We start from the raw sequence: 15,551 nt of genomic DNA on the forward strand, positions 1-15,551 counted from the left end.
GAACCCATTCTCCCTTTTGGAGAAACAACAATGTTCCTTATATAATTCACAGTCACATTTCCATATTTTGGAGCAAAATCACTTTTATTTTAGGGGGAAAATTGACTTCAGACCTACTCCTTGGATGTGGAGTCCTCATTAGATTTCTCTGCCTCAGCTGCTGTTGCAGCCGCTGCAGCAACCTGTGCTTCACGATCCGCAATCGTCTCTCCTTTAATGGTGTCGATAATATCTCCTTCAATACTCAAAAATCCAACTTGGTTGCATACCCGCACAACTTCCTCCGCCAACTGGACACTCATACCCTCTAACGATTTGTTGACCTTATCTAGCGATCCCGATAGAATTGCCTCCTGGAAATCCTCGGGCAATGCTGCAAAGATCTCATGTACTTTGGGGTCTGCATCTGCGGGTGGTCCAGTAATATGTATCTGTGTTCCTGGCTCTGCGGCCTGGAGCTGGATGGTCTCCACTCCGGGTGATTGGTTTGCAGCACGTTCTTGTGCGAGGACCTTGCAGCGCTCCTTGATCCTTGTGTAAGTATCTTTCCAGTCATTTTGGAAAATCTTTAGCGCTCCGTGTACGGGATCGCGAATTCTATATAAATAAATAAATAAATATTAGCATAATATTATTATAATAGGCTCTAGGAATGTATCATAAAAAAAGAAAAAAATACTCTTTCATGACCAACTCTTTACCTGTGGAAGAAGAGACCAACGCCATCTTTGCCGAGTTGAGCGCAGTATTGAAGAATAAGAGCCTGATGCACACAGTTATTAGCATATGTTTCATCACCATCCATCTGAGCCTTGAATGCCTGAGCCATGATTTCATCAGAGTAATCCTGAGTAGCAATGTATGGATGCTTCGAGATGAAGGTTAATGAGGCATCAAAGCCTTTAATGCGCGAAAATTCGAGAGCTACTTGTGTAACCTCAACTTCATCATCTGAATCATCCGAGTCTGCTGCCTGAGCTGCTGCTGCTTTTGAAGAACCTGCTTTTGCAGGAACACCTCCCTAGAACCAAGCCCATGCACATATTAAGACAGAACAAAAAAAAAAAAAAATCGTCAATTATTTTCTGTAATGATAATCTATATATCGTTTTTACAACAACTCCGATACTTACAGCACTACCAGGATTAAGAGTCTCGATCACTTTTGTCTTTTCTACAACTTTCTTCTTAGGAGCCTTTTGAGCTTCTTTGGGTACTTGAACAGGCTTGCTAACCGCCTAAAAAAGAATAATTAGTAAAAAAAAAAAAAAAAAAAAAAAAAGTATTAGCTCTCAACTGTTCAATGTCATCCGCTTGTATCAAAATCATAGCGATTTTTTTTTTTTAGACGTACTGTCTTATCAAAACCAGTGACGAGCTTGTCTGAAGTCAACTTTTTATTTTCAACAGCCTCAAGCTTCTCCAATTGCTGGATGGTATCATTATATTTCTTCTCAAGTTCTGCCTGTTGAGTGCTCTTCTCTATCCTGTCAAGTTGCTTCTTGATTGTCTCTGCTTCGTGCTTCAAGGCCACGATTTTGGTGCGACGGGCCTCACGCTCGCGATGGATCTGTTCTTGCTTCCATCGGATCATGGAGCGTTTATCAACCTAATGATGCATTATACAGCAGAGCCACAAAGGGCTGTTAGCCTTTCTCTCCCTCTTACGCGCTACTATTGTTTAAAAACATCTTTATATCCCTTTCAACTCTGCATATTTCCTTATAGCGCTTTGAAGCGACTATGCTCCATAGGATTTTGCTTACATTGGGATGGCATTCAATGTCCGAGTCGTCTGAAATCTCAAGATTATCCCACTTGGAATAGTTGATGGCTGACATTGGTGCAGTCGTGTAAAATCTCTTAGTTGTTGAAAGTTGAAGTGTGTTTTAAATGAACGAATGAATGAATACTGATGTAGCGGATAGTAGAAGAGAATTAAAAATAAATAAAAAAGACAGCCAGTTCAGCCGCATGAATTTGTCGAATGATCTGGAAGGTGTGTGAGTGATTCTCACGACGGCTACAAGTGTGACTTACTTTTCTAAAAGAACCATTCGAACGATGTGCGCTGTGACACCCTTGCAACCTTGCACAAGATGCAGCCAGTGGACATGTGTATAAAAATATGTGGGTAAATCTCTCACAAAAGTGTGTCCATGATTATGAAATATCGATTCTGCTCTCTGCCCAACAAAAACACTTTGCTTGGGGAGCCAAGCAAAGGTAGGTGGTGCGCATCTCAAGCATTTTCATTCAGGCTTTCCCCCTACGCAACATCTTGATGTAATCGGCTCCAGGGCAAAGGAGAAAAAAAAATCAGCTGGATGATTGATTGACTTCTTTAATTTACACCTGTGAGATCATGTTGGTAGTACAGATGTTTTTATTGTCCGTAAAATATATTCCCAACTGCTTGATTTGTCCATACCGAATGCCAAGACACAGCATTGATAATCATTGAAGTAAAACAGGAAAACATGCAGGCCGATAAACGGAGATGCCAGAGCAGTTGTCAGAGGAGCAAGAGAAAGAGATATGGTGAAGGAAAAATATAGCAAAGTCAAAAAGAAAGAAAATTGGGCATGTTGGTGTCCGGGTCGTAGCAAGAATTGCAAGCGGTCAATTACCGAGTACCCATATTTTCTGCGGTTTGCAACTGTCGCAACATGTGGTTGTTATGATGTGCAAACACGAATTTTCAAATGACGGAAAATGCACGGACAACATTTGCATGTGTGGGTACAAAGGACAGAAAGAAGTGGTTTCATGTAACCTTCATATGAAGGCATGAGTGACAAGAGACACAAAGAGGGTATGGGAATGTGAGCATGACCTGACATGACATGAGAGCACAGGGTTGCCATGTGTTTCTCGATTGATGTTTGATGTTCCCATCTTTTATAGTTTCCCATTGTAATTCATACCCAGCGCACGCATACCGCTCATGTGTCATCAATTTGTTCTGAGTTTGTCTCTTCTCTACTCTTCTTTTTTCTTCTCTTCTCTTCTCCTTTTGCCTCTGATTGCCACCTTTGTATCGTTGCAGTTTTTTTTCTTTAGCCCCACCCCCTTACTTTTTTTTTTTTTTTTTTTTTTTTTTTCTTTTCCACTCTTCCGTCCCATCCTCCCAAACAATCTGTCCCCAATCCACAATCCACCATTGATACACATTTCGCTCCACGCTCAATTTGATCACAATCAGAAAACATCATTCAAAAGGGGTGATCAAGACTCTTCTTTTCTCTCTTTTCCTCCTCTTTTCGTCTCTTAATTACCATCTATACTTTTTTTAGCCTCCCCTTTATTGCCCCAACCCATAGACCATACCTTCATCCATATCCCTTTCTAACCTTTCTCATTGTCGTAGTGTCCCTGTTTGCCTTCCTCTCCTATCTTTATTGACCTCCTCTTCTCCATCCTTCCTCCTATATTTGACTAGGAGGCTCTCTTACTCAGCCAAATCCCTTTCCCCTTCTCCTTCTCAACCTCATCCTCCTTTTTATTTCAATCCTGCGCACGCGAAGAACCACATATTAATAAAAAAAAGAGCCGGTGCTCAAAATAAACAACGTCCCAAACTCAACCCTGATTGTTTTTTTTTTTTTCTTCTTCACACTCCATCTCTTCAAAATCTCTACACATTACAACTCTGATCATAACACATCAAAATGTCGCAAATTTTTGAGTCAACGAGGAATTACCTCAAGACATCAACTAAATTGGGGCGTCGTATGAGCAGCTATAGAGATGAGACTAGTGGAAGCGAGACAAGCCTGCACAACAACAACAATTCCTTACAAGATTATAAATCAGCTGCCATAATAACTGAATCACAACCAAAGGATAGTACCCTCTCCCGTCAAAACTCGCCCAAAAAACGCCTCTCGGATCTTTTCAGTCTAGACGACCGCAGCAAAAATAATAAGTTGTCACAGGATCAATCAAACAATGATATAAAAGGACGGCGCAGGGACAGTAAAAGCAGTGACAGAACTCTCAGAAGCAAAAAAAGCCATCAAAGCAACTCTGGCGAAATATTATTTGACCGTCATCATGGCCGTGATCGTGATCGTGATCGTGATAGAGCATCGGATCACATGGAGGAAGAAGTCCCTCGGGCACAATCTCCAACGATCTCAATGTCCAACACGATCAGTACGGCTACATCAAGCTATGATATGCGCCCAACTGACTATCCTAGTATCGGACACTATCAGGCACATGTCTGGAGGCGCAACTTGCTGGAAGAAAGTATCATGTATTCTCTTCGACTTGGCTACACTGATCGCCAACATCGATCGTCGTCGCGCCAACGCCATCACTACAGACGCGATTCCAAGAGAGATTCACCCCGTTCCCGCAAAGCTCGTGAGCAGGCCATTCTAGCTGCTGCAACAGGGAAAGAAATCTCTTCATTGCCATTATCAACGATCGAGGATGATGATACGGCGTCACAAGAGAACATTGTTGACAGAAGCCTCAAGGTGATCAATGACGACAACCGGATTCAACCCAGCACTGTTACAGGACAGCAGCAATACCTGCATCCACAGTTTCGACACGTGAAAAATAGTCCTTACCAACTCGATTACAATTTTTCCATGACCAATATTACTCAATCTATGGCCAGCTTCACATTGGAGGTAGACGATCATCATGCAGCTCGTATCATGCGTTCATCTGCTATTCCCGATTTATTCAAAATCAAGGCAACCATCCCAGGAACGATGCCAACGACAGAACGATCTAGAAGCAGGCACAATTCAAAAACGTCCCTCTTAGGAAGCGGTGTTTCACCCTCTCCACGAGTCCTGACAGGCAAAAAAGCGCCTGTGACAGTTCAGCCCATTCATATAGTGTTGCCGAATATGCAAGATGTGGATGAGGAAGAAGAGAATGTAGAATCACCATTGACGCCGAGTTCAGCTGCATGGGCCGATTCTGTGTTTGAATCACTGGACCAAGTGGCTGGAAAACAAGCTGAAGGGATGACTAAAAATCAATTGAAGGCGTTGGAAGTTGCTCCTGCAGCATCGGTATGATTCTCACGTTTTAACAAACAAAGAATGATAAAAGAAACCTCCTTTTACAAAAAAAAAAAAAAGAAAAGAAAAGAAAAGAAAAGAAGAAGAAAAAATACCCAGTAAAGTAAAATATACCAAGAACACAAGAAGAAATAAAGAGATAATAGTATTTAATAAGTCCATGAGAAAAGTGATCACGAAAGTTGAAGCTGACGATGGTGTGTGATTTCTGTTACACAGATGAACTCAATTGAGGATGCTGATTTCCTTATTCAATTTTGGGTTCTTTTTTTTTTACCCAACAGAATCTTTGTAATTGACTAGAGTCTAACCATATTCGGAATCGGTACAAAGTCCTGCCACGAAAACAGATAATGCTTGTGAGCACGTGGAGCGAAAGGGGTTCGAATTTACGTGCAAGCACGTACAAAAGCTGTGCAACGCGTTCGCCAGATCACGAAGCCTTGATCGCTTTTTTTTTTTTTTTTTTTCTTTACTTTCGTAAAGGTTTCAGGAGATAAACATACGAAGTGAACAGGCTTATAAACCAAAGAGCAATATTCATTTATGAGTGCAATAGATTAAGAAGGAAGAAGATTTGCAAATCTACTGAATGAAAAAGGTGGTTGACACCACAATTTCTTTTTTTTTTTTATTTTTTTTTTAAAGGCCATAACAAGTATAAATATATATAAATGTTATAAATACACAATCCCGATATTGTGAACTTGTATATTAGAATCCTCCAGAAAGGCCTCGGTTCTTTTTTTTTTTTTTTTTTTTTTTTTTTAAAAAAGAAAAATAAGGGAGGATCCCATTAAAAACCGCCGTGCTCTCAATCAGAGAGAACAACTCGAGGTCTTTTGTTCACTCCTCTTTCAAGTTGTTATTGTCTAAGCATTTTTTTTTTTTTTTTTTTTTTTTTTTGGCTTCAGAAGAAGCTATATCTGGATAAAGATGGAAACAGAGCTTTTTTTTTTTTTTTTTTTTTTTTTTTTTTTTTTTGTTTTTACAATATTTTATATATTTATATTATAATTGAATATGATTTTGTAAACGACCACTTTTTAATTGAATGTGCATTTTTTTTTTGAGTTTGTATGATTGAGCTGCAAAGTCCAACGTGCATGATACCCATGATCCTAGCAAAGCCCTAAGGAAGCCCCCCACTCTGACAAAAATAACCAAAAAAAAAAAAAAAAAAAAAAAAAAAAAAAACAAGTGGTACCAACCATATGCTCGCAACTATAAACCACAACCACAACCGTCAAATAAAGATTTAAAAAAAAAAAAGGTCTTTATAGCTGTGTATAGATTAATTGTTAATGAGGGAATAACCACAAAGATGGGCTGTGATCAGAGCGCGATCTTTTTCCTAGATGGAACAAGAGCTCGGTAACAGAACCAGTTTAGGTAATCATCAGAAGAACAGGGAGGAATATATATATATATATAAAAAAAAAAAAAAAAAACGGGTGAAGAGGGCGGGAGGAAGGATAAAAGGAGATGAAAGGCGTGAAAAAGACGCAAGGGTGAGGGGGTACCATCTCTTTGTTTTTTTTTTCCATCGTACCTGAACCCAGCTTGGATGTTTTTTTTTTTTTTTTTGTCGCAAAATGTAGATTTGCTAACCTGCGAAAGAAAAATGAGAAAAATCATCCGTGATTTAAAGAAGTTTCAAGGAAAACTTTAACACTGGGCGTCACTATTTGAAATGAGAAGAAAAAAAAAAAAAAAAAAAAAGATGTACATGTATATATTATAAAAATATTTATACATTTAAATTATACAAATGCTACGCCATGCCTATTGTTTTATTACTGAGCTTTTAGAGGACTGAAAAAGGAAAAGGCGAAGAAGGAGGAGGAGTGAAAAAGTTCAAGCTTTATATGGGAGGAAGCGGTAAAAAAAGGAAAAAGAATTATGGAACTATAGAATTATAGAAAAGAAAGAAAAAAAAAAAAAAAAAAAAAAAAAGCATGCAGCTCGCTTATGATTGTTCGGTTTTTTTCTTTTTTTGTTGCTCCTCTTTCCCGCGACCTCTCATTTCCCTGCCATGCAGTTTATACACAACATTCCTTCTTTTTTTTTTTTTTTTTTTTTTTTTTCTTTTCTTTTCCATAATAAAAATAATAAAATAAAATAAAGTAAAAAAAAAAAAAAAAAAAAAAAAAGAAGCATGTCTGTTCTCTGTTTTACAATCATCGACCTGATACCTGACTAGGAGACTAGGGGACTAGGGGTGAAGTAGAGGGGAGGGGAAAGGGAAATGGAAAAAAAAAACCTGCCTGTTAACGACCAAGGCTTGGCATCCCTCAAGACGCACTTTCGCTCTCTGGATAAATCCTCTCTTTCTACTTCTCTCCTGTTTGTCTTGTTTGGTACGACAACAGATCATGCAATTGGTTCGTCCATTTGTGTTTCCGTTCCGTGTGTGTGGGTCAAAGCCCCCAATTCAAATTCAACATCTTCTTTATCCTGTCTCTTGACTGCAACAGCACTGCACTGCACAAACAGGGCGGTGCAAGGGCTATGAAAACCACCTGTAATAAATGGGCAACAACTCTTTTCCTTTTTACTCCCTAAACGTTCAAGCTGAAGAAAAAAAAAAAAAAAAAAAAAAAATAGAGGGTCTGTGGACTGTTGATTTGCTGTGTATGGTCTGTTGGATACAGAGATGAGTGATTTTTACATCTCGTTTTTCTTTTAATCGAGGATATCCATAATTTTTTATTTCCTGATCTCCTAGGAATGTGTAAAATCCAAGTAAGCTTTTTTGAGTGGGAATGAATAGATTGCATTGTTTTTATGGTTGAATACTAAATTGAAACTTCAATGAACCTGCATCAGTCGAATGGTTTAAATATAGAAAGAGATGGTAGAAAAATGTTCATGGTGACACAACATTAAATGCCTGTTAACCCTTACTTTGCCCTTGTGGACGTTTAAAATAATATCAGTGAATGAGAACACTTGTCATTGTAAGGTTGATTAGACTAAAAAAAAAAAAAATGATGCGCCCAACTCCAGGAAGGATGATGCAAGATTTGAAGAAGGGAAAAAAACGGCTTTCCTTTAATGTTGCACCATGACAAATCCGGCTGCTTTTCATGGTTAAACGAATTACGGGACGTTACAGAAAAAAATAAGGTCCAGGGGATAGGGGGCAGATTTTTTTTTTTTGTGAGACCAGGGCTATTACAATACGCACAATCACACAGGACGAAGATTCTTTGGTTTATAATCACTGAACCGTAACACAGAATCAGAGAATACACAGACCCAATCCATTATAGATGAACATGAATAACAGGACTTTTAATAAACATTGATATCCAAATAACAATAAAACATTTTATGAAAAAACAAGATTGAGAACAATGGTAGTAGAATGAGATTGACGACCGATTGGTTCTTTATACTCTAGAGCCAATTGCCGATCTCTTTTTTTCTTTTTCTTTCATATCCTTCGCGACTGGTCCAACTTTTGGGAAAGAAGAGAAGGTTCATCAATTATTATTTTTATTAAAGAGAAGGATCGGGGACTCGCCTCTCTCTTTCACTCCCTCTCGTTATCAATCAAAATAAATAAAAGCTTGGACAAACAAGGGAAGGAAACATATTAAAATAGTTTAATAGCCTATGTGGCTATGGTGAGCATGCTCTCTAAATCGACCCACTCCTCTCAGGAGGTCATACTTTTTTAGTGTCTGCCTCTTTTTTCCTTTTTCCCTTTTTCCCTAAATAAAAAAATAAAAAAAAGGAAAATAATGTTCCAGTCCTTTGCCAATGGGTCATTCACTCATCATTGGAATGCTTAATGTCTACAATCATGGTATTGATGATGTGTCATTGAGCTTTTTTTTTTTTTTTTTTTTTTTTTGTTGGTATACCCCCCTCTTTCTGTTTAAAATTTGATCCCTGTTTGCCGATGCTGATGCATTTCATTTTTCATTATGACCCGAAGTGTAATGATTGCATTTCATGATTGAATGAGAAAGGAGAAAAAAAAAAAAAAAAAATTAGGGAGATTAATACTGGGCGGGAAACGGTTCGAAGAAAATAAGATGAGGGATTAGGGACAAGGAGACTAGAGTTCAATACTTATCGAGACATGCATCTACAAGGCAGCTGACATTGGAGTAAAAAAAAGACACACGATTACACGATTACGCGAGTGTTTTTTTTTTTTTTTTTTTCTCTCAAAAAAAAAAAAAAAAAAAAAAAAAGGACTTCCACGCTAATGGCTGGAGTAAATCGGTCCATGGGCAAGATATAAACGCGAATACGAAGCTAGTTTGCATTACATGAATATACTTACAAATACCACTGTTTCTTCCTAACCTGCCCCTCTGGCTCTCTGTTTCGTTCCCTCTCTCCCCTTTACCCTGTTCTCTTTCGCCGCTTCTATGCTTCTGTCTTATTTTTACGCGCGAGTGAAATTAATTGTTTGTGCAATCCACCGACAATTGTTATGCGCCGCATGGGCTTGAAGAACTGGTTGTGTTCTTGTTATCGTTCGTATTGAACTGAATTTTTTTTTTTTTTTTTTTTTTTTTCAATTGTTATTCTTACATTACTTGCATATTTGTATATATTATTCATTCATTCTCATAAAAGTCTAAACATATTGTGTTTTCCCACCTTGATTGGAAAGATCTTTAATGTCCATCTCGTAAACATGAGAATAATAATAATAGTATATAATATATAATAAATAATAAACGATAAATAAATAATAATAATAATAAAAAGATTCAGTCAAGATATGTTTATACGAACTGGTCATGGTTCATTCATTATTATTGTTCTCTTCTTTTTTTTTGTTTATTACTTTGATCTTCGATTATATATAATATTCATATACTTTTACTATTAATCTAACGCTTAATTAATAGCTCAATACATTATCAACAGATCTTTTAATATTTCACACGGGGGTTGATCAAGGAATACCTCAGCTTCCTTTCACCCTCCTCTACTTCCAATGACTCGTAATTTATACTCTCTCAGGACGGAATATTAAGCATCCAAATAAAACAATTAAGTAATATAAAAAATAAAAAATAAAAAGAAACGCGTCTCTGTCTTGTCAATGCAATGCGTTTTGCTGTCATGACTAAAATGCTGATTTCGACAGTATAACTGTTTGATGAAAGAAAAACCTGCATTTTGCGACAGGCAACCGCAGATGCCAATGCCGTTTTTAACAAAACACACAGCTGCTTTTGCATTAAACTTTTTTTTGTTCTGGCCCAACATACGAATGTGGTTTGTGCATTATCGAAAAAAGGGAACACAAAAAGGACAGGAGGGTTGGGCGGGTTGTTGGGATGGTTGCACAAAAAAAAAGGCGACCATCAATTGTTTTTTTTTTTTTTTTTTTTTTTTTTTTTGGTATTTCAAGGGGTAAATTGTTAAAAAAAAAAAAAAAAAAAAAAAAGTCAGAGTGCAAGAGTATGAGCAGTGCAGGATCTGTTGATATTCACCTTTTTTTTTTTTTTTTTTTTTTTTTTGTGAAGGCTGCAGCATAAACGGCGGTGGGGGACCAGAAAAAGCCCACAAACCCATTGGTTAGTTTTTAATACTAAACTAAAAAAGATCGAAAGATATTGTGTACATGTTCATTGGAAATATAACAATTACATGAAAAAAAGAGATGATGGAGAGAGGAAGGATGGAAGGCAAGAAGGAAATTAAGGAACATGCGCAATGCAGGTTACCACTACCAGGAAGGACAGGCACCGTTGAGCAGAAGTGCTGCTCTCAGGTTCGTCAGTTGCTCTCTCTCTCACAATCAACACGACTTTATGTATTCGATTCCCCCTCTTTGCTCGAAAAAAAAAAAAAAAAAAAAAAAAAGCAAGTAACTAAAATACTGATGGGTCTATGATGTTTTCTTCTGGCCTTTGTGATTTCATGCTGCAAAGTTTTCATGTAATCTTATTTGGTGGCCGAGAATATTTTTGACAAAATCGCAGAGAGCAATCGCATCGCTTGTTGACACATTGATGTGCATCACAAAATAAATGATCGGACTAAAGCCCAAAAAAAAAAAAAAAAAAAAAAAAAAAAAGATCCAAGTTCTTTAAAAAAGTGCAGGATTGGTTGTGATAGAAGTTTTTTTTTTTTTTTCTGGTTGCATCATTTGATTGCTATGGATATCATTCGATCAAAACAGGTGGAAGAAAACAGGAACGATAAATGCACTCGAGGTGAACACAAAGCAAAGGAGATTAAAAAGACATCTTATGTAATGTTCGCACAAATGAGAGGAGTTAGAGGAACCTCGTCTGGATGCAGGAATGATGTGGCTAGCCTGAACAATATGACATAAAAAAATAAAATAAAATAAAATAAAGTGCGAGAGTGAGATCGACAATTGGGACGAGCATGAGTACGAGAAGGATATTGAAGAACAACGCGCGACAGTCATGTCTGTCTGTTGTCTTGTCTTGAATAAATATAATTGCCTGATGTTCAAGGTTGGATTGCAATGGATTCTCTTTTTATGTACTTTGTGTCGGTCTTCATCCTTGGACTGTCATCGCCTTGACACCAGTTTTAGGACCTTCTTCCCAAAACGTATAGATAGACATCATAGACTAGAGGTCGAAATGGATAATAATAATTGTAAACAATATGGAAGCCCATTTAGTTGTATTCAATCACTCATGCATTAATTCATTCAGTTATGCCATAACTTTATTATGCCCAACACACAATGATACATTAAACATTTATTCAGCATGCACAAAACCCATCTGTATAACTTTTTGCTTTGTTTTTTCCCTTACACACTTTTTTGCACATCCCCCCCCCTCTTTTCACTCTCTTTCACTCTTTCGCTCTCCCTCCTTTCTTTCTGTCTGCTCGGTCATAGCGCAGACTGCAAAAAAAAAAAAAAAAAAAAAAAGCGAGCCTCGGACCTTTTTTTAAAAATAATAATCCATTTATTATATTCATATGCATTACAATTATAATTGTGTATTACAAGCATCTATCATAAGCAACCCTGTAACGAACACAGTCTTCTTTTCTTGTATAACACTGTTAAATAATGCCAATCCCAATGCTGGACTTGCTAAATGCCAAAAAAAAAAAATTGCGAAGCCTTCATTGCCCCATCTCCTCCTCTTTTTATTCACCTCTTTCTCTTCTCTTCTTCTCTTTTCTTTTCATTGTATTCGCCGCTAATAAATCCCTCCCCCAACTCACCTTCCTCCTCCCTCATAGACCCTCATTCATACTTTGAAAAGAGCCCTTGGACTTTGTCTCTCTATCTGAATACCCTTCTCCTTCTCTTTTTTTTTTTTTCTCTTTATTCCTGTCATTCACATCGTTCGTACAATCCCCACTTTCTCCTTCATCAAACGCCATTTGTGTTCCTCTACCGCAACTCTTCACCCTGACCTCATTAAACTTCTATTCCGGTAAAGATCTAATCCATTTCTCTGTACTCTTACTCATCCTCCAACAAGAGAAAGAAAGAAAAAATTAGTAATAAAGGGAAAAACACCCAGCATAAAGTCGTGTTGGTCCCTGCTTCCTTTTCCTTCAAAGTACAAGTTACACCAATGCTGTATTTTACATTGCAAGTGTTACATTTGTTACATTGTACCCTTTTTTTCTTTTCTTTCCTACTCTGACAAGGGTGTACAACACTTCATTGCCGCATGCAGCAGAAATGCACTTTATTTCTTTGAGCTTGCTGCTAATCTTACATTTCATGGTGTCATGGTATCATGGATATCCATGAGTCCTATTTTGACTTTTTTTTTTTTTTTTTGTTTAACTCTCGATGGCATTGCTCGTGATCGACCAAGATCACGCTCCCATCAGTCTATTCATTTAACATTCCAAAGGTTGGCTGAACTGAGAAAGTGTAATTTGCAGAGTGGAAGTCCACCTGCCGGTTTCGAGCAATGAGATGGGATAAAAAGTGTCGCCTCCTTCTCTTTTTTTTTTTTTTTTTTTTTTTTTTTTTTTTAATATCTCCATAATCTTCATGGCTGTTCATTTCCACAATCTTTTCCCTTTTTTAAAAAAGTTACAATTCCCCTTGTTTCCCTTTCATTTCCAAAAGCTTATTCAACATTAACATCGCCTCCTTCTGTTTAAAAATGAATGATTTCTAGTACTTTTAGTACTGTACACTCCCCCCTTCCCACTTTCTGCTCTCTTCTGTTTTTTTTTTATATATATACTCCCTGTCCCCTTTCGCTGTGCTGTTGTTGATCTACTTGTTTCTTCTCATGATACTTATCTGATATTAATTCATTACTTTTATTTTCAATTAGCTTCATCTCACACCCTCTTTTTTGGCTTTGCACCACCTCTTTTTAATTTGTAGTTGTTCGAGCTTTTTTCTTTTCTTCGAAAAGCCTTGAGTATAAACATTACCTCCACTCTGTCTCTGCAACCCTATCTCTGTCCTAACGGATTCCGACAGAGAATTACAGCAAGATTACCATTACTCCCTCTTTAATCGTCAATCAGCTCGTCTTGAAGGTAAGCATCTTGACGACAGTAGATGGATCTACATCCACTCCTATTTTCAAAAAGAAAACAAACTAATGTAGCAGAAATCATAGTAAAGCAAGAATGCAGAAATTCAGACCAAAGCACTGTCACTGTCTTTGCCCATCGGCCCCTGACCGATAAGGTCATGGCCCAAAAAAAAAAAAAAAAAAAAAAAAAAAAAAGAGGGGTGAACTTAGTGGAAATCGACTCCACGGAGCAATGATGGATCAACCGATTTTTCATTTTGATTGACTACGCCTGATATCATCAACGGTCCCACTTCCACCAGTATATTCGTTCTTGTTTGAATCCTTCTCGATTTCATAATCCATACAATTGACTTCCACTTCCACTCTGTCAGCCTTTCTCTCCTAATGTAGAGTCTTGAATAAAACTCTTCTTCACCAACTGCAATCCTCGACACCATTCTACTCCTCTAATTCCTCATGAATGGCCTGTTCACAAACTTACCTATGACTTTCCTTCTTTTTGCTCCTCCAGAGAATCTTCTAGGCTTTTGACTCTCTTTACTCCCTATCTTGTCAGTATTTTTGACGCTCACTCTTCGAGCCGTGCACATTAAAGACACATCTCGACGGCAAGCAACAAGCCCCGCTGCCTACCTCACTCTTTTCTTCTAGCGCAACCGTCTGCTCTGTCTCAGCGCATTCGTCTGTGCAGGCCAGAAACACCCACAGACAAAGTCGCTCACGCAGTTGTAGTCGTCGTCGCAGCCCTAATCTAGGCTCCTTTCAGAAACAATATCGACCATTGACTATGAGTGGCCCAGACCAGGCTCAAACTGTAGAGGCAACCGAAGGCCATGAGCGCAAGCGTCAGCAAAGTCAATCCCGAATTCGGATCCCTGATTTACTATGCTCCATTGAAGCTGCCGAGCCACCTAAAGCTGCGCCTTGGGAGTCACCCCGTACTGAGGCCGTCCATCTTGAAGGACTTTCAAACACGAATGTTCATTCGTCACCATCGCTACGCTCACCATCAAGGCAATCGAGGTCTTGGCAGTACAGTGACGAGCGCCGTGGCAGCTATTATGAGCATAATGGACAATCAGATATGAGATCGTATCGAGAGCAAGCCTCCTCCTCCCCAGTACCTCCAACTTCAACTCATACAGCCTCAATAAGAACCCCAATCCACAGTAGTCCTCGCGATATATGTGAATCTCAGCTTCATCTCAGTGCTTCTAGTAGTAATACATCTAATTCTGATATACCAGACTTCGCCCATCCAGCGCGGCGCAATTTCCCATTGGTAGAAAGGAGAGATTCAGGCCTAGGGCGACGGGAGACTGACATTCGAGAGCCTGGAAACTCACCACGCGATCAGCACTATAGTTCAGTCAGTCGCGATCCTTTGTTACGGAACGCGCCAGGAGAGCATAACTCTCCATTTTCAACACCACCGTTGACATCCTCAACTGGGGGCTATTTTACACCACGGCCTACATCCTCGAGTCAACGTTCTGCATCGCTACACACGGTGCACTACCAGGATAATTGCCATCCATATGACGTAGACCAGAGACCTAGAACAGATCGATCAAAGAGCGACTTTGCACTTCATCAACAAAACTATGGTCCATACTTGGATGCATCGCCTCCATTAGCTCCAGCCCCGCTGTTCCAGCCCAGAAAGGCCTCTATGCCCGGCCCACAGGACCAACGTTTACAGCATAGCCCACCCACGCCTCAGTCTGCACCTTTGTATTCAAACGCATCTTATCTTCATGAGCAGGGCGTGCCATCATATTCTACCGAATATAACAGAGTCTACTCACCATCGCAAGCACCCAGGCATTCCTTTCAAGGCGAATCAAGGCGAGCAAGTCAAGGAATTATTTTACCACCGCCTGAGGTTAGCTACAAAAGAGCTTGTTTGTTAAAAGCACCGTAACTGCGCGAGCTAACTTTTATATTATATATTATTCTGTCGTTTTTAGTCTCTCCACCATTCTCCCGAGTCAAGAAAGCCTGCGCGTAT

The 15,551-nt window shown here is 38.7% G+C and overlaps 3 protein-coding genes across 3 annotated transcripts; 2 read left to right on the forward strand and 1 right to left on the reverse strand.

The window, feature by feature from the left end:
- Window positions 1–71: 71 nt before the first annotated feature.
- On the reverse strand, window positions 72–2,021 carry BCR41DRAFT_351089 (hypothetical protein). The gene is made up of 5 exons (XM_022023732.1): window positions 1,767–2,021; window positions 1,355–1,609; window positions 1,134–1,238; window positions 702–1,021; window positions 72–597 (listed from the first exon to the last, which is right to left on the reverse strand). Exons 1-5 carry the CDS (start codon window positions 1,839–1,841, stop codon window positions 114–116), a joined length of 1,239 nt encoding a protein of 412 aa, XP_021882521.1. The 5' UTR covers window positions 1,842–2,021; the 3' UTR covers window positions 72–113.
- A 1,650-nt stretch (window positions 2,022–3,671) lies between these two features.
- On the forward strand, window positions 3,672–5,045 carry BCR41DRAFT_395010 (hypothetical protein; the record flags this gene model as incomplete). The annotated part of the gene is made up of 1 exon (XM_022028690.1): window positions 3,672–5,045. The coding sequence occupies one exon, from the start codon at window positions 3,672–3,674 to the stop codon at window positions 5,043–5,045; it is 1,374 nt and encodes a 457-aa protein (XP_021882522.1).
- A 6,915-nt stretch (window positions 5,046–11,960) lies between these two features.
- BCR41DRAFT_351093 (hypothetical protein) lies at window positions 11,961–12,350 on the forward strand. The gene has a single exon (XM_022023733.1). It carries the CDS (start codon window positions 11,994–11,996, stop codon window positions 12,222–12,224), a length of 231 nt encoding a protein of 76 aa, XP_021882523.1. The 5' UTR covers window positions 11,961–11,993; the 3' UTR covers window positions 12,225–12,350.
- The last annotated feature ends 3,201 nt before the right edge of the window (window positions 12,351–15,551 follow it).

The sequence above is a fragment of the Lobosporangium transversale genome (genome assembly GCF_002105155.1).
Source record: "Lobosporangium transversale strain NRRL 3116 chromosome Unknown BCR41scaffold_13, whole genome shotgun sequence".
NCBI classification, from domain to species: Eukaryota; Fungi; Mortierellomycota; class Mortierellomycetes; order Mortierellales; family Mortierellaceae; genus Lobosporangium; species Lobosporangium transversale.